General features: G+C 39.8%; 1 protein-coding gene across 2 annotated transcripts; it reads left to right on the plus strand.

The window, feature by feature from the left end:
- The first annotated feature begins 6631 nt into the window (after nt 1-6631).
- LOC113148331 (calcium-binding protein 1-like) lies at nt 6632-21800 on the plus strand. Of its 2 annotated transcripts, none has more exons than XM_026340000.1 (7): nt 6632-7385; nt 17651-17681; nt 18067-18210; nt 18392-18501; nt 18861-18935; nt 19052-19124; nt 20540-21800. In XM_026340000.1, the coding sequence occupies exons 1-7, from the start codon at nt 6708-6710 to the stop codon at nt 20563-20565; spliced, it is 1137 nt and encodes a 378-aa protein (XP_026195785.1). In that variant the 5' UTR covers nt 6632-6707; the 3' UTR covers nt 20566-21800. The 2 variants fall into 2 exon arrangements, with proteins under 2 accessions (XP_026195785.1, XP_026195786.1); XM_026340001.1 differs by lacking the exon at nt 6632-7385 and adding an exon at nt 13612-13994.
- The last annotated feature ends 714 nt before the right edge of the window (nt 21801-22514 follow it).

The following is a 22514-nucleotide window of genomic DNA, read 5'->3' on the forward strand; positions in this document are numbered from 1 at the left end:
ACAAGTGACTGCAACAAGACATGTGGGCTGGTGGATTACCTGATTTGCCAGCCATGAGTGAGGAAAGCCAATCTGATAATCCATCAGCTAATTGCACATGATCACACATGGTGGGCTGAGATTTCTGTGGATGATCTGGTATGGGTGCTGCTCAAAAATCTGCCTCAGTATGTTGGTGTTTCTGCTTGAAGTCTCTCTATAGAACATACAAGCACACACAAGACACCCATGTCAACTTGTTTTGGCTTGTTTTCAGCTTTTTACTAGGAATGCCACAGTTGTGGCCTCTTTCCGGAAAACGTCTCTGCATGATGAAACGCTCCAGCCTCACTCCACTCCTTGGTCTCTTACTGGTGAGGTCATCCATGTTGCTCATGCATCTTTTTTAAAATACTGTAGCTTGCAGTGACAGTCGCTGTCCAGGGTGCTGACCTTCTACGCGTGTGGCCACTGACACTCCCATGAGAGTCAATTACTTTGTCCATGTCGTTGTTATTAATCCTAACCTTAAACATCTTAAATCAAATCACAGTTTATCTTAATTAGTTTTATTTAACTCCTGCTAACTGCAGTGCCAACTGTACTGTAACTGTACTCAGCAGGATGTGTTGAATCTTCAAAAAACTTTTCTTGTTACATGTTTTCTTTTTTTTTCATAAGAATCAACAACATTAGTAGAAACAAATGTAATGTGTCATACAAATAGTATGGAGCTAATCTATTTTCTATACATAAAAACTACTAAATGTATAGTGACTGACAAGGCACATGACTAATTGGCTCAAAGGTGCTACAAATCAATGATACATACACGTTACAAGGTGTCATGTCAGTGCCAAACAAAACACAGTGGATATGATTTAACTGCATTTTCTGCAGTGCTGCCTATAGACAGTTAAAGATTCAACACAAGGGGGAGATGGTGAGTATATTTTCAGATAAAAGAAACTCCTGTGATAATTGATAAATATCACAACTAATTACCTTATTCAGACAATTAATTTCAGAGTATGCTTTTTAAGCATTTACTGTACACATAAGCACTCATACCCTCTCCAAGATGTATACCAGTGCATCAACTCTAGCTGAATTTGTACACAGCAGGGATATTAAAGACCTTTACAAGATGTGTAAAAAGCAAACAGAAAGTAGATCTGTGTTAATGGTAATTAATGTTGCATTACCTTAGTGTCACAGCCACGTGAGCTGTTTTATGGGTCAAAACCGTAACAGGGTGTCAGCGCCTAGAGCACCACAATCACAAGAAGTTCCATACTATAGGTCGTGTTCCTATAAATAGTACATAGTTATTATTCTGCACTCCCTGCGTCATACCACACCCCCACCCATCCATGCCAGCCCCTATTCACTCAAATCCACCATCCTATGTGAGCACTGCACCTTTCCAGCCATGAGATCTTTCAGTCACAGGGATTTTTATTATTTAATTTGAACCTTTTTATTCTTCATGACTCATGTTTGTCTTGCTGATGGACCAATGACTGACCAAAAAGATTTATTTTTTCCCCCTTTTAGGCAAAAATAATCCCAAAACAATTTTCATCTGGCTGAGTCACCACTGAAGAGCAAAAAACAGACAGGACAAAACACAACAGGAGAGCCCGAGAATGATGGATTGGATTACACACCAGTTTCACAGATGATGATCAACACAGAAATATTAAATTCTACAAGATCGGTTCAATACATTTATGCTAACAATATTTGCAGCTAATGCATAAAGATATGAGCAATGCTAAGAACAATTGTTAGCCGTTACCAAGGAAATAAGGAAGAGTAAATAAACTAAAATAATAATAATAAAAAAAAAAGATTTTAGATTGTGAGTCAAAACATTTTACAGCCACACTGAGTTGTCTTGTTCTAAATAAAACAATTTGCCCTCTTTTTTCCTTTTTGTTTTTCATTGTTAAATCTAGAAGTCTTCATTTCATGCCTTTTATTCACCACATTCAAAGTGAAATGCACCTGCTGTGTCAGGAAAGTGTATCACTGATTGAACTGCACCAGGCTTCCATTTGCTGTGATGAAACCATTATTGGAGTGGGTGGAAATTAAGTAGTTTAAGCTCAAAAGGAATTAACACCTCCCCCAGAAAGCCGCTGCTGATTGGACATAAGCACATGAACACATCACCACGTTCTTGTACCCAACCATCCAAAGAGGCATTTCAAGAAAATGGATGCTTTGTTTTCGACCGTTTTCCAGTCCAATGTACGCATTAAGCTGTTCAAGGTCACTAAAATCCTTTGAGTTTCAGGTGACATGGTTGATCAAACATCAGTTAATACAGTACTACTCATCATCTGGGGAACAAATGACAACAAGTTGCTCCACACCCAATTTAGTTTATTAGAACAATTCAATTCATAACGATCCTCTGTACTGTATCGGTGTGTACAGAGTTAAGTTCTCAGCACAGAGTATGCAAAGTTTAAACTTGGTTCACTTGGGAGTTGAGACTTGGCAACGTAAACTCAGAACAGCAGGAGGATTTATTGAACAGTGTTGTTGCCAACATCACTAGTTCATCATAATGATGTGTGACGAAGAAGATGCATACTGTATGTACAAAATAGAACAATATGTACACAACGTTAGTTCCACATTATCTTTACCATATTACTTCAAATCAAATTTGGACTTCAACAAATATGTTTTAAGGAATTCATTCTGAAGATCAGGCATTGGGGACTCTAGGGTTCATGAGGATCTACTTCATGAGAGTGTCCCTAGTACTGTAGATGCCAATCTGACAGGTTTGTCACCAGCAAACTGCTTCTCACATCTCACCAACTTTAAAAATGTATAATAACATCAATTTTTGGGGATTCTTTACAGCAGTATGTAACAACTGGACTTTACTGCCTGCTCTGGTTTTTTATCTGTCTGTGGGGATCTGGTGAACCTCTGTCAGACCTGTTTTATCCGGTTTTCTTTCTCAAGTGCAACAGAGCCATCAGTGCTATTCATATTTTCCTAAAACCCATTAACTGCTAACAGTATGTGCTTAATCTCCTCATATATGTTTGTGTTGTGTTTTACAGTATTCAGTGTGCATAACCCCTAGGGTTCGTTGGAAAGCATTGAAGACAAAAGCCTGCATGACCTTTCAGGGTATTTACAAGGAAGGAAAATGGAGATGTTGAAAAGGATATTAGCAGGAAACTGAAGGAAGGAACAACAATAACATAATCTTTTTTCCAGCTAGTATGTTTCATGCACTATTTCTTTCAAACCCTATAAACAAAACCTTGAGCTTGTGCATCTGCAGGACCCAGAGGTCATCTTGCTTCTTAATTATTATTGCTTATTTCGTTTTCTGACAGCCTGTGAGAGCTGGAAACAACTTACTACCTCATTGTGGACTTCATACACCTGTGATAATGCTGCCAATACTAAAATAGCAATAATATATCTAATGCTGATGATATAAAAGTGTTAACCAACAGAAAGAAGTGTAAGAACAACATATGTGACCTTTGATTTATTTCAGGCAACAACAACAAACTGCAGGAAAGTCTTTAAGTTTAAGAAACTTGGAGGCGGTCCTGTTTCTTTCTCATTCATTTTAATATATTTCACTATCAACACTGCGACAGAGTGCGGCCCTGTCCTTAATGTACCCTGCTTCCAATTTAGCATCAGCTGGGATCTGCTCTAGCGGATGGTTTAATGGATGGAGACTTGACTTTTAGCTGAGTTCATGTGATGTGGTTCGTTGGAGCATTCAGTTAATAATCATATCAAGTGTAAGTCTGTAACTTTTCCCAAAGCATCAGCTTTACTGGTCACATGTGATGGTGACTGTGTTATTTTCGTATTGATATTTCATCCTGTCGAAACTGCTCAGTAGATGACTGGGCACAATGTTCTGATGATTCAGATGAAGGAGCCCTTTCTTTATACTGCAGGCCCCAAGCTGCTGTGTAGTTAATTATTTACCCCATGATTAATCTTTCAGTCATACCAAATGGTGCCAGGGGACAAGGTTAATAGGGATGCAAGATGTGATCAGAGATACAGTAAGATTGAGGAAGAAGGAAGTATTAAGTATTAAAGAACTTATGCAGCTGCAGAAAGTAGAGTACAGGGCGTTGTAGTTGGTGTTTTTTTTATTAATACTGTGCTACTAGTTCATGTTTCCTTCACATATGTACACACCAACCACTGAGTGGATGCAACTGACCCTGACCATGAAGATAGCAAGAAGGGAAGTCTGGTGTAATTCTGACAAATAGCTGTGTAACAGGTAGCTCTTTGGTAAGTTACCATTTTGTGTGAGTGCTGCACTGCAAGGCTTCTTTGTGCTTCTGATTTCTTTTCTACTTTATAATAAACCAAGTCCATTTTGATCGAAATTGTGTTTATTTTTCAAGACCGACGGTACTTTGACTCTAACTGCTAACCCACAAAACATCTATTGACCCTGACAAGGTGAATGAAACACAAAAGAGAAATCATTGTATTTTCATTCTTCACATTACAGTAACTATAGACCAGGATATTGCAGCCAGTGACCAAAGGTTCTGCTGTTTGTGAACACAGAGCAGCAGCTGTAAGCTTTGCAGCACTTGCCATCAAAGTTTAGTTTGGCCATTTGACCCCGCTGAGAGTTAGAGTGTGTGCGATTTCAGGATGGGAGGGGCTGTGGGGACAAATGCAAAAATAGAATATGACATGGCCACCAAAGAGCAAAATAAATAAATCAAAAAATTAACACGTTGTTTTGTTTTTGGTTAGACTTTGAAATAACACAATTTTTTCCCTTCTGTTTTTTGTCTATTTCCATTGTCAAAGCTTTTTTTGTGTGTTTTATATTTTGTTGTAGTTTTTTCTCTTTGCGGACATTAAATGGGCCATATTGCACCCTCAGGCTTGTATGTCCCCTGCTGCAGTCCAATGTCTACGCAAGGAAAGAGCAAAAAGAAGAGCAGGGACAGATAAAGAGCAACATAGAAAGAAAGTGATTGACATTAAAGTGTTGTTAATAAATTCACACCTCCATTATGAATTACGTGTTTTGAAAAGCAGCCCCTGAGTTCACATGACAGTGAAATAAAACGCTGGGGTTGTTGGATTGTCTATATGAATGACGAGGTCAGTCTCTAAGAGTTACACCTTATAGTGGCTGTGTAGCGTTAACAGCAGCTCTACATCGGTCACACTTGCCTTCACTTGATGAAATGCACAAAGCATAAAAAAAAGGTAGAGAGGAGTTAAATCAGGCTGATGTTGAAGGGGGGATGGGAGCAATGGAGTGAAGATACTTTGCCTCTCCCTGGAGCAGAAGAGACAGAGACACAGATGTCAGAGAACAAAAATTCCCCTGAGAGAAAAGAGCAAAATCTGCTCATTTCTCATCTTTGCACTGTGAAACACAGTTTGCGAGAGCTCAAGTGTCTAATTGGCTCCAGACATTACCATCATTTCATACTTTTGCCCTGCATCGGTGGACATCTGCTGTCACAATTATGACCCTGGGTGTGCAGATGGGATGAGGCTGAAGGATTGTCACGCTTTTATTTTCGGGGTTTAGCTTTTTAAAATTTTGCTGTTATTTTTTTTGACCACAGTCAAATTTACCATTATCTTCACACCTTAGCATCATGATTACAATATACTGACATGATGCAACCATATTGTTGTGTTATTTATGTAAACATTAGAAAGTTAGGTGAGTGTGAGGTTTGTTTGCACAGGTTAAAATAAATTCAATCAATTATAAATCATTCAGAATATAAGAGACAAAGGGCTGTAGAATATTGTTGTTGATAAATGTTTTTATTTATTTATTTATTGGATTGGTGCAAAAATACGTCCAATGTCACAAGACTTAAGACAATGCTTTCCAAATTAATGTAATTTTATTTGGCTTTTGATGATTACCCATTCTAATATAGTTCAGTTTTTTATGCCCCACTTCGTTACTTTGTTTATCTCAGTGCTGACTAATGGTGCCTGAGTGTTAATTCCCAAAAGGTTATGTTGCTATTCACAGCTCAGAGGACTTACTAACCACTGAAGTGTGTGAACTGATTTCACTTTGTCATGCTTTCTGTGTAATCTGTTTTCATTTCACCTTTTTTGTGGATTTGCTTTTAAAAGACAGAGCTGCTATGTGACATGTCCTTAAAAAAAAGACCACTGTCCACTGGAATAAATGTCAGAGCAGCCACTTGTTGAGTTTGGACTGAATTTGTGGGATAATTGTCCACTGACGCGTAAAGATGTGTGTGATATGTTGATTCAGTGCGTACTATAATTAAAATAAAAAGGAGTAATGGTTTCCAAGCAGCCCATTATACGAGTAATTATTTGTAGTGACGCGCGTCCTGATCAACTTTGCGCACGGACTGTTTGTGATGTGCAGCAGCGAAACACAGCGCTGTCATCCCAACTTAGCAGAGCCCCCCTGTGAAGCGTCAGGCTGACCGTCTGTCTGCCACATCGTCAAGCTGCACTTCACTCCTGCTGCAAATGCTTGATCAGGTGGTTACTGCTCCAACTTCATCACTGCGGACCGTGCGGTGACGACCCAGTGTGCGGATGTGGCTCAGAGAGGTCCGACTCGCTGATGCTGTGCACCTGCACGTGGCAGAGGACTGCCTTCTTCTTCTTCTTCTTTACTCGACCGACAGACGCCCGTACCTTCAAGTCGCCTTTCAAGTGAGAGCGAGCCAACGATGAGCTCTTCTCTCCCCAAAAGCGAATCGACTACTTCTCTGCTGAGATCATCGGGGCTCAACCGCAGGTCTGCGCACTCGGATCATGGTCCACACGGTCACCGGAGTCACCGGTCTCACCATCATCATGCCGCCGGAGCTGGAGGCAGCGGTGATGCAGGATGGACAGGGGACTGTGAGCCGAGTGCGCGGAGACCTCTCTGCCAACCAAGACACGCCGACCCTCGAAATTTAGGCGATCATCACCAAGGGCAGAAAAGCTATTCTCACCGGCAAACCAGTATGCTGGATGATGGTTGTGCACAGGAGGACGTGAGACACAGGACGAGCAGGCATCAGAGAGACAGAGACAAGTCCTCCAAGTCCAAACACTCACATCAGCACCACGACTCCTCCAGAGGTGAGCTGCCTACTGCAGGGCATCACCAGGGTGCATCCAGACAGGACAGGACGACTTCTCCAACTCAGTCTTACCCAAAACATCCAGACGACACTGATTTCTTTTTCGAGCCCAGGGAGAGAGTCATGACCGGGTCATCCTCAAGTCTCAGCTCTGACCCACCTGCGACCAACTCAGCTGTGCAGCCTGCATCCAGCCGCACATCCAAAAGACTGAGCGCGACTTCGTCCGAGTATGACTCCAGTCTCCATCCTATTGTCAAGTCAGTCTTTGGCCAGGTAAGACGCCATGTAGAGGGCATTAATACTTTCTAAAACTAGATACAACTGCAGAAATAAATAGCATTTATCATGTATCCAGACAGAAAATTAAATCATTATTATTTAAAAGAAAAATGTTTAGTTCACCAAAACAATATTTGCAATTTTAAATACAACAAAATGTCGATTTAACCAGTGTCCTAGCATCATATTGCTCAAAGCTCATTAATGCACTGTTGATTCTGTGAGTGTTCTGTCGTGTAACACCATGTAAAGGGCAAGATAACAAGCTGTAAAGTAAAATCATCATCAAGCATGAATCAATAATTTTGACTCAGAGCATTTGGTGGCGCAAAGTTTCAGTAATCGGTATAAAATTTACACATTTTATATCACGCAGACAGAGGAAAATACATAAATAAACACTTTTTTTTTCTCCACAAATTGATGTTATTAAAAATTGGGGTTTAGTCATGTTTCATTTTCACATACAACATCTTAATGGGCTTTATAGCATGAACTACAATGATACCTGCAGCGGCTTGTCAGACATTAATATTTATGTGTAAAACACAGGTGGGACAGAGAATCCCTTCAGGAACCTTGGACAACTAAAAAAACAAAAGTTCAGTATAACAGTATAAAACAATCTAGTCAAATAAATGATCTTTACACAGAAAATCCAGCAGTGGTGGTGTTATGTGGTCATTAGTAGCTTTGGTGGCTTATTAACAGTCAACTTCACATGCCCATACTAACACTCATTCATCAGACTATGCTAAATTCACTGTAGCCTTGTTGCTTATTAAAAGTTCACAACAGATGCAGAGCTACAGAGAATAATAATCAGCAGGTGGAGGTGCACAGGTGAGCTGCAGGTGAAGCTGCAGCCCGTTAAACCCTGTTAGACCGGACCTCCAGTCACCCCAAATGAGCAGATTAAAAATGGATGCATGTTTTCAACACGAATCTGTCTCCTGTATGTATCTGGTATCACTTTCATGACAGGTGGGGAGAGTGAGGGGGGGGGGGTGTTGCAGTCCGTGATGCATCCCAATATGAATACAGTCGCTTTCATTGTCACTGTCACCTGAACAGCAGCAGGGGGATCAGCTTTCCTGCTGTGTGGAAAACTTTTCAATAAAGAACTTGTCACACACACACATACACACGGACACACAGCTCAAAGACCTCTACTGCCACTTGATGAGTGAGGGTCAGTGGCAAAATAAAGGATCTATCTCTTCATCCCAGTATAACTTGGTTACCTATAACATATCAGTTTCCTTCAAAGCGCCGAATTTCTCCCACTACTCTTGCAGATCATGCAGTCGCACATGATCCCATTTTTCTCGTTTCATGGAAATCCTTCTTTCTGTGTTGATGATCAAAAGCTCAAGAGGAGACAATTACCTCTTTGCGCGTTAATGTGTTCCAGAAATAACTCCTCTCAATCTAGGCCAGAGCTTCAATCAGTCTCTGAGGTTCCAGTCAGGCAAAAGCAGTGTGCGATAAAAAAGTCTCCAGAGCTGCTGAAGCAGCACATAGATTGTAATGTCTGTAAAATCTGTAAATGATAATATGATCTTATTTGTTCTGGTCATTTTCATCTGAAATTATATGATCTTTAAGGGGCAGTCAGCAATATATCATGTTACTGTGTATATCTAAAAAGCTATGCTGCTAAAGTCATTGATTGGTGTCAGTTAGAGAAAACAACAACTATACAGTTACCAACTCATAATTTATCAAAAGGTTGCTCACTTAGCGATTATGAATCTATGTTTTGCAACTGAATAATTAAGTGTTCAAAGCGCAGGCAAGTTTGAATGAATTTACACAAATGGGTTCTGCATCTCACCGTGTCAAAGAGGGATCAAGAAAGAGCGAGGGAGTGAATGATGTGTGAGAATGAAAAGAACAAAAATGATGGGAAAACTAAGACAGCTTGCGCATGCATGTTTTTGCACTTGCTCAGCGTCTTACCCAGGCGTTTTATACTTTAGTGAGCACACAGACGCACTAACACGCCTTTAATGCTCCTCAAATAGATGTGACAGTGCGACACAGAATGCAGGGCGAGATCTTACACACTATACTTCTCCTTTCATATTTTCTTATGTAACATCAATATCGGCATAAAATCCCAGCACAACTCGTTCGCTGCCAGTGAAAAAAAGCTAAAAATATCCCATCAAGACCTGATTATGAGAGACTGGTGGAAGGCAGAGTTATATTGTTTGTCTTGTTAAAAATATTAAAATGCTTTGGCAAACATGCTACTGTACCTGAAAGAGAGTATTTGCGGCATGTTTATCCAAGATGCCAGTTCATAATTCAGTTAGAAATATTCATAAAATGAATCACGATTACCAAAAAGGACAGTGTAGGGGTTAGAGTGAGGACACATGTGGTTTGCTGCTTCAATGTGTTGTGCAGTTTGCTGGTTATTGATGGGTTGTGATACAATGATTCACTCCTTTTTTAATGTGAATTTTGATATCTTAAAATCTGGCATGCACTGCAGTTAACAAATCATCTATTCCTGCACACCATCAGGCCTTTGCTTTATCCAGGTTACGCTTTGATCAAGGGCAGAGTGAGAGCAGCTTTTCTCCCAGTAGAAATATGTTTCTATTTTTAGAGACTCAAACAATCACCACTTTGTTCGGATTTCATAACCCTCCTTGACCTCGTTACGCATATCCTCAGAGGACATCTGGAGTAACAATACATACCTGTCCTGCATTATAATTGTGTTGTTTGATGGAGGACTCTCATAGAGATGTTACTGAGGAGCTTTTCTGTTGAGCTCAAATGAAAGGATCTGTGCATAGACCAGTAGAGGGAGCAATCACCGTTCGTGCTAGTAGGGTTGGAGTGAGAGAGGGGGAGAGACGGGGGAGAGAGCGTAACACACTGCGTGTCACATCAGCGAGCCAAGAAAAAAGTGAGAGGGCAGGGAAAGAAAGCGAGGGAAGTGAGGGAATCAGATAAATCAGGAATGAGGACAAAGAATATAAAAGGAAGACTGACTTTGCTGGCAGACCTGATGATTGTTATATAAGAGAAACACTCATCAACTCTCACTTCCCTGCTCCCACCTGACAGCTCTGAAGACAATGTGAGGAAAGGTCTTTAAACACAGATTAGCTCCTGACTTCCTCGACTGGTTTTGCCGCTATTCATCTCTTACTCTCGGGTGCTGATGTTTCCCGTCTGCAATTCCTCTCCCCTTTTTTATTTGCACGTGGAAGCGCTCTCTTCCTCGTCTCTCTCTTTCCTATGCTGGGGTCATGCTGACCTTGGTGATGTCTGAGAGGAGAGGAGAAATGGACCAAAAAATAGGGAGCCAGATCTGGTTAGAAATGAGAGGAAAGAGACAGCATCGTTTTATTCACCCCAGCATATGTCTCCAGTATGTCTAGAGTATAACGGGCTATTTTTAGACACAGATGGATATTTTTATATCTGGGCTGGCAAAGGAGTAGGCAGAAAAAAAATCATTCTTCAGTTAAATCCCTTTTGAGATGAGGATTAGCCAGTGAAATGTGTGCACGAATGCATGTGCTGCAGTTTAAAGTACAGTATATGTGTGTGTGATGCTAAATATTTATGGAGACCTGAAGCTGAAAGGGAAAAATCTGTGAAAGACACAGCGAGACAGGGAGGAGAAGGGACAAATGAGTCCGAGGAAAAACAGTGCATGTTTAATTGAATGAATTGAAGCATATCAATATTTTTCTCTGGCTGAACCACTACACATTGTACTAGGCTGCTACAACAGCTGTGTGTATGTGTAGATGTATAAAATAATACAGAAACAGCAAAATAATCAGTATAACATTTGGGTTAAGGTTTTAGATATTCTAATTTCTATGAATGAATCAATTTCAGGATAAATCAGTGACGTCTCTGCCAACACAGGAGAAGATGACGCAAATTGTGTCTTTTTATTATTTATTATTTTGTTATTCCGTAGAGGTTCTCTGGTGAGGACAAAAAAAAAATCTACGCACAAAAACTCTCATCCGCATCTGAACGCACGGAGATTTTAACTCTACTTGACCTTGAAATAATTACATTTCATTTCACAATCACCTTGCAAATAAAAAAAAAGATTGTGCCCGTTCTTGCCCGAGCTTGAGAAGCGAAAATCTCCCAGGAAAAACATTAAAAAGGCTGATGATGAACACATCAGAGCTTATTACATCAGACCCTTCCTTTCTCCCTCCTACATCTCTCAGCTCATTTAACACACTTGATGGCAGTGGATGAAACAGGATTACTGTATATTTGACCTCAAAATCTTCATGGAAAAGCAAAAGCAATGATTAATATTTCCCCTTAGAATGTGTACTGTGTACATTTATAGATACTTTACATTGTTTGCACAGATAATATGTTTTAAAAAGTATGCTTTTGTAACAAATCATAACTTTGTCCACAGCTAATTATTCTATTGTATCCAAATAATCACCTGATATGCAGATTCATTTTCTACCAAGTTGTTGGAGAGATGTCAGAGTGTAGGAAGTTACGTAAATGTGTAAACTAAATTGCGCCCATCTGACTGAGAGTACGTGAGGGAGGAAGAGAAGGATACAGCAAGGGATAGTGAAAGCGAGAGAGGGCAGTGATGGATCTCGTGCTCGTGCACACTATGGTCTGACATTATGAGAGCTGACGGCTCCTGTGTCTGACGTCTGATGTGTTCTGAAGTTCACAATGAGCCTCCGGTGAGAGGCTGGGTGAATCATCCGCAGAAGAGCACAGAGAAGCCACAGAGATGCTGAATGGGAGCGAGATCTGAAACGACTTTGGCGTGAATGTGTTTATTAAAATAGCAGAGAACAGACAAGGTTGAAGAGGAAAGGGAGATAAGGATGTACAATAGTGCTGCAGTGGCCACCACTGAATGTACAGTACCTGAGGAGTAAATTCTGCTGGTGAAAAAATAAGATGAGGGTTTGTACTGGATGTTGTGGTTTGGTTGTGGTAGGAGAGGTACTCACATCTCCATTAATCTAACTGGCTTCTGCCCATTGTTACTTTACAGTACGTCCACTGTGCAGAACGATACAGGTGCAGAGTTTAAATGCTTTTTACATTCATCAGCTGGAGAAGTAAAAGTTCATCTGAAGACAAATACAAGTCTTTAACCGTCAGAGTTAGTCTGATCAAACTGATGGCATTTTAGTACAAAATGTCCTTTAAAAACCTATTTGCTGTTACTGTGAATCGTTAGATGTTGACCCCCATCACTTCCACTGAGAGGGTTTTGGAAAAAATAAAATCAATGAAAAGGAGGAATGATTACAACAAGTACGAACCCTTAAAGGTACCGGACTATTGTTAAATTATACCCTTGAAAAAACCTGATTATTAAGTATACTGTGCCTCTAAATTGTAGTAAAGTACAGTACTTGAGTAAATGTGCGTCTTTGCTTTCACCAGTGGTTTTTAGAGATGCTCCAGAGGCGCTCACTGTTTCTGTCATCGTGCATGATAATATAAGTCCATGTGTGTATGAGAGACGCTGAGAGAGAGCATTTATTTGTGCATTTGCATTTGCACGTGTTGGTTTGCATCCTTGGTGGTTTCAGAATCCATGTGTCATTTCTTGCACAGTCTGGCTTTGATCTCAATCCAAGCTCATCAAGCTTAACATGACTTTGTGATGCTTGGGAAGGGGCGGTGGTGGTGGGGGTGGATGCTCGGGGTAGAGTCGGGGGGAGAGATGTGGGAGAGAAAAAGGGGGAAGAGAGAGCATGTGTTATATTTTTAGCTCCACAGCCCCACATCCGTGTGTGTTTAATCGAGTGTATATATGTGTATGAGTATGGGAGTGTGTGTGTGTGTGTGTGTGTGTGCGTGTTTGGATTAGTGTCTCCAGCGCCTTGCTCAGGGGAAGGTAATATGCTTGTCCGAATGAGGTTCTTCTGTCACATTCGTATAGATGATTTAAAACTGTGGAGTGAGTACGAGGCAGAGAGAGGGTGAGGGGAAAAAAGAGCAAGAGACAGACAGACAGACAAAGAGAGAGAGGGAGAGAGGGAGAAAGCGGGAGAGAGAGAGAGAGGGTAGAGGGGAGGGAGGGGTGGAAAGACACTGTAGGAGAGGGGATGGGATGGAATGAATAAGCAATCTCGATTTTCTACTGCTGGCGCTTGCATCTAGCTTTGATCACATGCATGCTTCCTCTCCCTCGCTTATCTTTGTGTTGTTCTGATCTGTCCTTTGTTCTTGTTTACATATTCCCTCCTTTGTCTTAGTGTCCCTCCCCTCGTACCTCCCAGCGTCCTTGCCTCTAGGTCCTCCCCACACACTCCTTCGTCCTCTCCCTTCTCTTCTCCAGCTACCTCCTCTGATATCTCTGCTCCGCTCCTCGCCTTTTCCCAAATGTCCTCATGTATTAGTCAATGACCCACTGAACCCTCTTTCCCTTTCTAATCACTCCTGTTTCTATGCATGCCTGGAAACATATGCAAACACACATGCATACACGTGCACTTACATACAGGCAAACAAATACAGACACAGTCAGAGAAAAAACATAAAACAAGAAGGATTATTTTTCTTGCAATGGGCAACTCTGTAAAGTCGCTTAAAATTTTCACCAAGAAGGTAAGGTTCGCTCTGAGGTTTTTCATTTGGCTGTGGTCTCCTTGACTCTCCTGCATGTGTTGTGTCGTTCTGTGTGTCGCTGACCTTACCCAAGGCTATTTGACTAGACCTGTGTTGACTGACCATTGCGTACTATCTGACTGGGTTTTCACTACCAGACTCTATTCCGCTGTTTCCCTTTTGTGTTGCTGCTGGAGTTCACGGCAAGATAAACACAGGGTTTTTCAAGACAAATCCAGGGTCTCATGCTAGTAGTTTCAGTCAGTGTTTGCAGGCACAGGAGCGTTTGTTTGACATTGTTGACTTTCTTTAAAGTTATTCTGCATCTACCTCATTGATCGCATTGAGTATAGGGTAGTGTAGAGATGCCACTGGCATCCTTTCATGTGCCTTTTTGAATATGAGCTTATGTGCTTATCAGTGCAGACTTGCGTTTCCTAGAAAACATTCACTGAACTTTGGCGAATGTGATGCCACCTTGCACAATGCTACTCTACTGGATCTTCACCTGCTGCATTGGACAATCAGTGGGATTGTTGCAAACAAGCGAGCATCACATTTGTTAGCTGATACGTATGATTATCAACGATACCTAACCCTAACAGTTGAGGAACAACACGGGAGGAACATTTTTATGTTAACTACAACGATGACCTTTGTACAATACACCCCTTTATCTGCTGTTCTTTATGCTCGAAGGGTGTAGCAGGCAAACATTACTGCAAATAGATACTCATTCACATCAGCAGCTGCACATCCTTGAGGAAGCACAATATGACAAGCAACTGTTGATGCCATCTGTGCAAAATGGGTTAGAGTGCTGGAGAAGTTCTTGCTTGACTTCAGTCCTTCTCTGACACAGTTTTTTTTTTGTGGTTATATAACTTGCTTCATAGTACTTTTTCTGGCACGATATGCCCACAGACAGCCCTGCCCCATGCATCACTGGGTCACGTTACCCAGTGGGCATCCGTTCCTGTGGTGGGGACTGTAGCAATGCATGAACTGGCATTAGTGCTGGCCTGGTAACAGATGGAGTGTGAAGGTCATTTGTAGAGCACATAATAGTCTTTATGTTTGCATGTAATTTATTTTTATTTATTTTTTTATCACATAAGCATGTAGATGTCCCATGTTTACTGAAGACAGGTTCTAGCTCGTGTCTGAGTGCTTTGAGGCAGCAGCAAAAATATTCTCTTGGTAATTTGCAGTCACATTGAGTCTACTCCACTTGCTTTTAGCTTTTTAGATTTTTGTCCACTGAGTTGGATGTTACACTGCTACTATTTAGGACTTTACCAGCATTAAAAGAGATATTACTGCGCTAAACCCAACTCATCTTTGATTGACAAAAATGCAGAGAAGTAAAAGAACATAAAACGATTGTATTCAGCTTTAGGTTAAGCTCCGCTACGCTGCTACTCGCTCTAATTCACGTTTGTCAGCAAGGGTTGGATCTTATTGGACTATATTTAGAAGAGGCTTTTTTGGTCCACTGTCTGTTCTTAATTAACCTGTAGCACTCGCTGTAATTGGGATGACTGTTGTGAGGGCAACTTTTGCCCCCTGGATGATTCACTAATTGGTGATTATAATTAAATGGCTGGCTGAACTTTAGTGTTATCCCCTGGACAACACAATTATGTTGTAAGGTGCCCCCTTATAACAAGTCCATCTCAAATCTTGTAGCTGATAAATAAATGCGCTGTCTACTACACTAAATTCCCCCACACCACTGTACTACTACTGTACTCCATTTGTCTGCGACAGTTTTACTCTTTCATGATCTCTTTGAAATAAGTTAGATATAGCGACTTTACTCTGCTGCTGCTGTTGTTTTTCTGCTCAGTAACAAGTTAGGGGAATAAATGTTTTGATGGATGAATGAATTTAGAAAAAAAAAGGTAAAAATAATGCAAATATATAAATATAAAAACTATTTTGTAATAAACCGTCCTTATCCTTTATTGTAAGAAGATTGAAGAGCAGTTACATGATGCAGTCAGCCTGACTCTTGTAGTTTATTGTAAATATATATTATGAAATGATCTCTTTAGTTTCTTTGGTGACATGACAAGAGCTATTACATTTTTGCTGAGTGTATCCATTAATGTCATCTATTATCTATTATTACACAATAGGGGGGCTTGGTTGTGTTCTGTCGTGCAGGATGACCAACTGCACATTCACAGATGGCATCAGTTGCACGTGTCATGATATATTACATCCTCTTCCGTCTGACTGAAGTGTGTTCCTCTATCTTGATTGACCTGACTCCACGCCTTTCTATGACTGACAGGCATGTGTCTGCCACCCCTGATCCTGCTTGTGAACCCTCTCCATCCGATATTCACATTAGCTCCTTGTTTGTTCAATCTGAGTCACAGTCTCTACCCCTGTCTTTGCTCCTGCTCCCATAATTGGGGCCCCACTGTGGCTGCTGCTCTAGGACCAGAAGAAGAAGTACAAAGCAGTGCAGTCCTGTGAGGAGGGGGGCTCTGGGGGGGCCTATCTTGAGCCGCTAGTGGCCCTGGCCCAGAACGGAGCCAACATGCACAACATACTGGGGCCTGCATGCATCTTTCTACGCAAGGGCTTCGCTGAGAGCCGGCAGGCTGTACGTAAGTCCAGAAAATATCGCGTGGACGCATGCTGAGAGAGATTAGCGCACAATACAGTACATGTACAATAACCAAAACCCATCATAACTGTGTGTAGCAATCACCTCTTTCTGTAACATCAGCACTAACAGCATGTAAAGACGTATGAAGGAACTGAGCGGATGGTACTTTGACAATATGACAGCTCAAATTCTTCTTTCTATAGTACGGAGCTTTCTTGATAGCTAGAACGCTGAATGTCAGTGTGAGTGTTCATTTGTGTCTCTGTGTATATTTATGCATGAGGCTGCATTACTTATGGTGGCCATTTGTAACAGGATGGGGTATTAATAAATCAGGGTGATGGCTGAAATGCTCCTCACATAGCAATTATTTCTCTATGTCTATTTCCAGCATGTATTAACATGAGGTTTTTTTTTTTGTTGTTGTTAAAAAAAAACAAAGAATCTGTGATGTTGAAATCCTCGACGCAAACGGCTGCCGATTTACTGAATGTTTTTACGACGAAGTTCTGAGATGGCTGTTCTTAATGGAGGCAGGGTTTGCGTTCCAGCTATTTCAATTGTGTCTGAAGGCAACAAAGGAACTGTTGCTTCTTTTCTATTGTATCTCCATGCTGTCAACTTATCTATAAAAAGAAAAACATACATACACACATCTATGTTACACTCACAAGTAGTCATATTCCCATCTACTACAGTATAATAAATGCCAAAACATCTTATATCTTATCTTGTTTTTCCTATTTCACTTTTATCCCCGTACTTAAGTGTGTTATTTTCCGACAGGGTCTTACAGAGTGCCAAGAGTCGACATGTTTTCCCTCTATCCAAACACATCAGCGGATGAACACACTGATAAGCACTTCCCTTCTGACTGGAAGGAAACCTGCTGACTTTTGGCATTTGGTGGCACATACCTGTAGTTACCTATTTATTTTTTTACAGTGTCAGCGTGAGGAATATTCCACATTGGCATGATTATAAAAATATCAGCATTCTTTGGATGCTAACCTGGCACTGTAATCTTTTACAGGATCGAGAGCTGAGGCCAGAAGAAATGGATGGTAAGTTTGATATCAGAGACACAAATTACGGAAATTAATATTTTGCAATATTTGTAGTACAAAACCAATTTCTGAAGTCCAATAAAACTTTTAATCTGTGATTTGTTGACAAAAGTTTAAAACATTTTCATTAAATGAAATCAACTTGCGTTGATTGCATTTGCTAACTACAAGCCATGCTGTTGTAGTAGTAGTTGTAGTTTTCAGTTTACAGTTTTCCTCTATTCCAATGTTTTAAAAATGTATTTCAGGCAACTAAATTTGCTAATATTTATAAAACACAATTATGTTTGCCAGTGAAAATCCTTTCTTCAAACTTCTGTCTGATTTCTGAAAACAGTGTTTTCAGTGTGTTCATAACTCAATGTACATCCCCTGCTCTCAGAGTTGCGTGAGGCATTCAAGGAGTTCGACAAAGACAAAGATGGGTTTATTGGCTGTAAAGACCTGGGAAACTGCATGAGAACTATGGGATACATGCCAACAGAGATGGAGCTAATAGAGCTTAGCCAGCAGATTAACATGAACTGTGAGTAACTCAATGTCTGTGTGTAACTTATTGCATGTCTATGGATTACTCCCATTTTTAAAACCTCTTTAACAAAAAATGTGCACAAATAAAGGAAGTTCAAGCCTTTTTTTGTCTTATTTTTTGTCTTGTCATACTTTAACCCATCTGTCTCTTTTATCTCATTTCCTGCGTCCAACAGTGGGAGGACATGTTGACTTTGAGGACTTTGTTGAACTAATGGGGCCCAAACTTCTGGCTGAAACGGCTGACATGATTGGGGTGAAGGAACTAAGGGATGCATTTAAGGAGGTGAGAAATGTCATAAGGAAAAACTCAGAAAATACTAAATAACTGCATTATGATAAGAAATGATTTTCCAGTTGGTTGAAATAGCATTGAGAAAGGTAAAGTCTGCAGAATTTGAATGAATATAGTGAATTAGCTAAGTTTTATACAGTAATTAAAACTAGATGGAATTGTGAGAAAGTAAACCAGGACAATGCAAAATCAATTAACACTTTACATTAGATAACAGTGATCACTAACAATAATAATGCTCTAATATTTGGAAATGTTATGATGCAGACCATGGTTGGTGCAAGCTTAGGAAAATGTGATATTTCCTTAAATTGAACTTCATAATTTGTCCTTTTCTCTCTTATACTCAGTTTGACACAAATGGCGACGGCCAGATCAGCACAGCCGAACTCAGAGAAGCAATGAAGAAACTTTTGGGACAACAGGTAAAAATCTGCTGGAGGAGTCTGTCATCCTCTCTGTAGCTCTCCATCAGTCATGGTGTCTGTCTAAAACTCAACTTCCATCACAACTTGATTTCCACCCAATCTGGCTTTTTCAGGTTGGACACAGAGATCTGGAGGACATCCTACGGGACATAGACCTCAACGGAGATGGACATGTAGACTTCGAAGGTAATGCAGACAATGTAGTTTGTGAGACCACAATTCGCTATTTATACAGAAGAATACATTTTACCGTTTGGTGTCTACTGCTTTCATTTTTATGTTTCTGTCCCTCATTTACACAAACACACACACACATCCCAACACTTGTCTGGCTGATATCCCTATACCATGCTGATAGTGAGGTGAAGGGATGAAGGCAGCAGTTCTGCCTGTCAGATTATCTCCATACCAAGAGATTATGTCACCTCACAGATTACACACAGAGAAAGGATGCGTACAGCCTGTCAAAAACGAAATACACTGCATATCCAAAAAAAGAAAATCACATACTCTAATAATTAGTTGGACCACCTTTACCTTCGATTACAGCACGCATTCACAGTGGCATCATTTCAATAAGTTTCTGCAATGTCACAACATTTATTCCCATCCAGAGTTAGATTAATATCTATTCACCAATATCTTGTATTGATGCTGGGAGAGTTGGACCACTGTGCAAAGTCTTCTCCAACACATCCCAAAGACTCTTAATGGGGTTAAGGTCTGGACTCTGTGGCGGTTAATCAATGTGTGAAAATTATGTGTCATGCTACCTAAACCACTCTTTCACAATTTGAGCCTGATGAATTCTGACAATGTCATCTTGGAATATGATTCCAATTATTAGAATAACCTGGTCATTCAGTATATTCAGGTAGTCAGCTGACCTCATTCTTTGGGTACATAACGTTGCTGAACCTAGACCTGACCAACTGCAGCAACACCAGATCATGAAGGACACACAATATGCCATGAGTCATCATTTAGTATGTGTCCACATGATGAATCTAAGTGCAATATTCACTCTCCTCTTAGTTCTGATTTGTTTTCTTCTAATGCCCAAGAAAAATGCCATGTCTAGCTGCTAAACCCTCCACTATGCTCCCCAGCTTGCTTCTAACCTTGCTTCTCTTTCTGCTTTTTGGTGCTGAACAGGTAAACTTTTCAATCAGGACAGTTGAAATGTCACTGAGAATGATGAAATTTTACCAAAACAGATAAATTGCAAGCTTAAAAAAGAAAAATAATGAACTGAAAGTTGCTACAATGCTCTGATGAACTGCAGAGCGATTCAATTTGGATTTGTTACTATGAACAGCCCCTTTCACATCACACACATCACTGGATCAAATAAAAAACACAGATTAGAGCAGCTTTAACTACGATCAAGCTATAATATACTAAACCATATTTTAGAAAGTCAAGCAAAATATAGTATAAAATATAAATTTTTGTTTCCCAAAGTAATTAAAACCAACGTGTTCAGTATGAAAATAACTAACATCAAAACATTGTTAAGTGAGTGTTTATGCTCATTTGTGCAGCATCATATGTGATTTTTTTATGTTTTTGAGTTTTGAACCTTTTTCTCTAAATCACAGAATTTGTCCGGATGATGTCACGATGAGCTTCTTCACAAAGAGCAGAGAACATGGATCCCATCCAAACATGGACCTCTGTTGGTTTGGTATAAGGGAGGAACCAGCACAAAGTCGTGATGGATCTTCACCTAATGAACAATGAACAAGAGAACATATCAACCCTGCCCTGAAACTGCCACAATAAAAGCACAAAGGCTGACGACTACAGCCAGGAGCAACACTGTTGATTATATGCTGCTGCTGTTTCTTAGAGATATAAACAAAAACCAACAGTTGCATTTCTGACTTTTTCAAAGTATGTCTTAAAAAGCATATTTTCTTTTAGCAATGACAACATTTCTAATGCTGATATAGCTCGCTAAAGGGCCATGTTTGACTTATTTTGCACAGACACTATACTATTATTAACAACTGTAGCAATTCAGAAGACATATAGTATGTTGAACTACAGTACAGCAGTATGCCAGCAAACAGACCACAAATACAACACATTCCTTTCGAATGCTGAGGATGTCTTAAGCACAAATACAATATGGCAATATGGAGATACTTTATGTGATCCTGTCAAAGCTGCGTGTTTGTGTTTTGTGCATATACTGTTGTTTCTGTCTCACACCTTGGAGTCATTATCTCCTTTAAGATTACTGTCAAACCCTGGTTGAGGCAATCAATATTTGTTTTGTAATTGCGTGTAATGTAGCACTGATGCAGTTCTTCTGACTTTAATAGCATTATGCCTATCTTACTGTGATATATGTGTATTTTCAGTGTGCATAAGATATAACAAACTCTTGCAACTGTAACATTTCCTGAAGGAAATTCTCTCCAGCTGCAGTGAGTTGTTAATCTTGACTGCTGTGATGTGTGTATGCTCAGAATACATAAAAGATTTTATTTTTGAGTTTCACAGATCATCTACATCTAATTCACAGTGGTGGATGATCAACAGAGTGTTAAGACTATACAGAAAACATGGATTTTGGATTGTTTTTTGTCTCAGAGAGCTTTGATAAATGTTTATTGTTTATTTTGTGAACAGAACAGTTATGAAGGGATTAACATTATCACTTATAACTTGAATACCTCAAAGTCAATGAAGCAATCGCCCTCATCCAGAAACTGCCCCTACAGCATAATCTCTAATACCAATTTACCTTTTTACCTTTATCAATATTCATAAGGAAGCAGTGTTAGTGTCTTTATGAAAAAAGCCAAAGAAAGTTTACAAATTTATCATTTGAGTCTCACTCAGTGTAGTAAGTGTATGCACTATGTTTTTGGAAATATGATCCATTGGATTAAATTTTCTAAATGGCTGCTTAAAATGCCCTTTGGTTCACGGGGCAGCTAAATTATTGGTTGACTGTTTATGAATGGATATGGCAATATATGCATGCTATAAAGTTAAGATCTTCTTCTAGAGAGAGATCTTACTTTGTGATTTTACTTGTCTTAACTGTGTGAAACTATGCATGCCAGAAAATTATTTGTAGCAGAATATATATATATATATATATATATATATATATATATATATATATATATATATATATATATATATATATATATATATATATATATATATATATATATAAATAAAATAAATAAAGGTTTTTATTGGAACTTGACAATAGTGTGTAGGTGTGTGTTTAATCTTGTATTAACGAGTGGGGACATAAATCTTTCCTGCTGGGGATTTGTGGGAAAGAAAAAGAAAAACAGGTGCGCAAAGGCTTTTATCTTCTCTGTTAATTGTCTAAATATATCCCAAATTTCCCATTCACAGCTTCTTACAGTCTTATACATCCCAACCTGTCCACTGAAACCTGTGCAAGGTGACCAACAAGGAGTTGGTTGGAAATGATGTGGGAATGGTATAAGAAATTAACTAATTAGAGAGATAATCCCGACGCAGATCTGAGACCATTCGTCCTTAAATAAGTTGATTAAGCAGATGAAGGATATTAGGTTCCTC

The sequence above is a fragment of the Anabas testudineus genome, chromosome 22 (assembly GCF_900324465.2).
Source record: "Anabas testudineus chromosome 22, fAnaTes1.2, whole genome shotgun sequence".
In the NCBI taxonomy this organism is placed as follows: domain Eukaryota; kingdom Metazoa; phylum Chordata; class Actinopteri; order Anabantiformes; family Anabantidae; genus Anabas; species Anabas testudineus.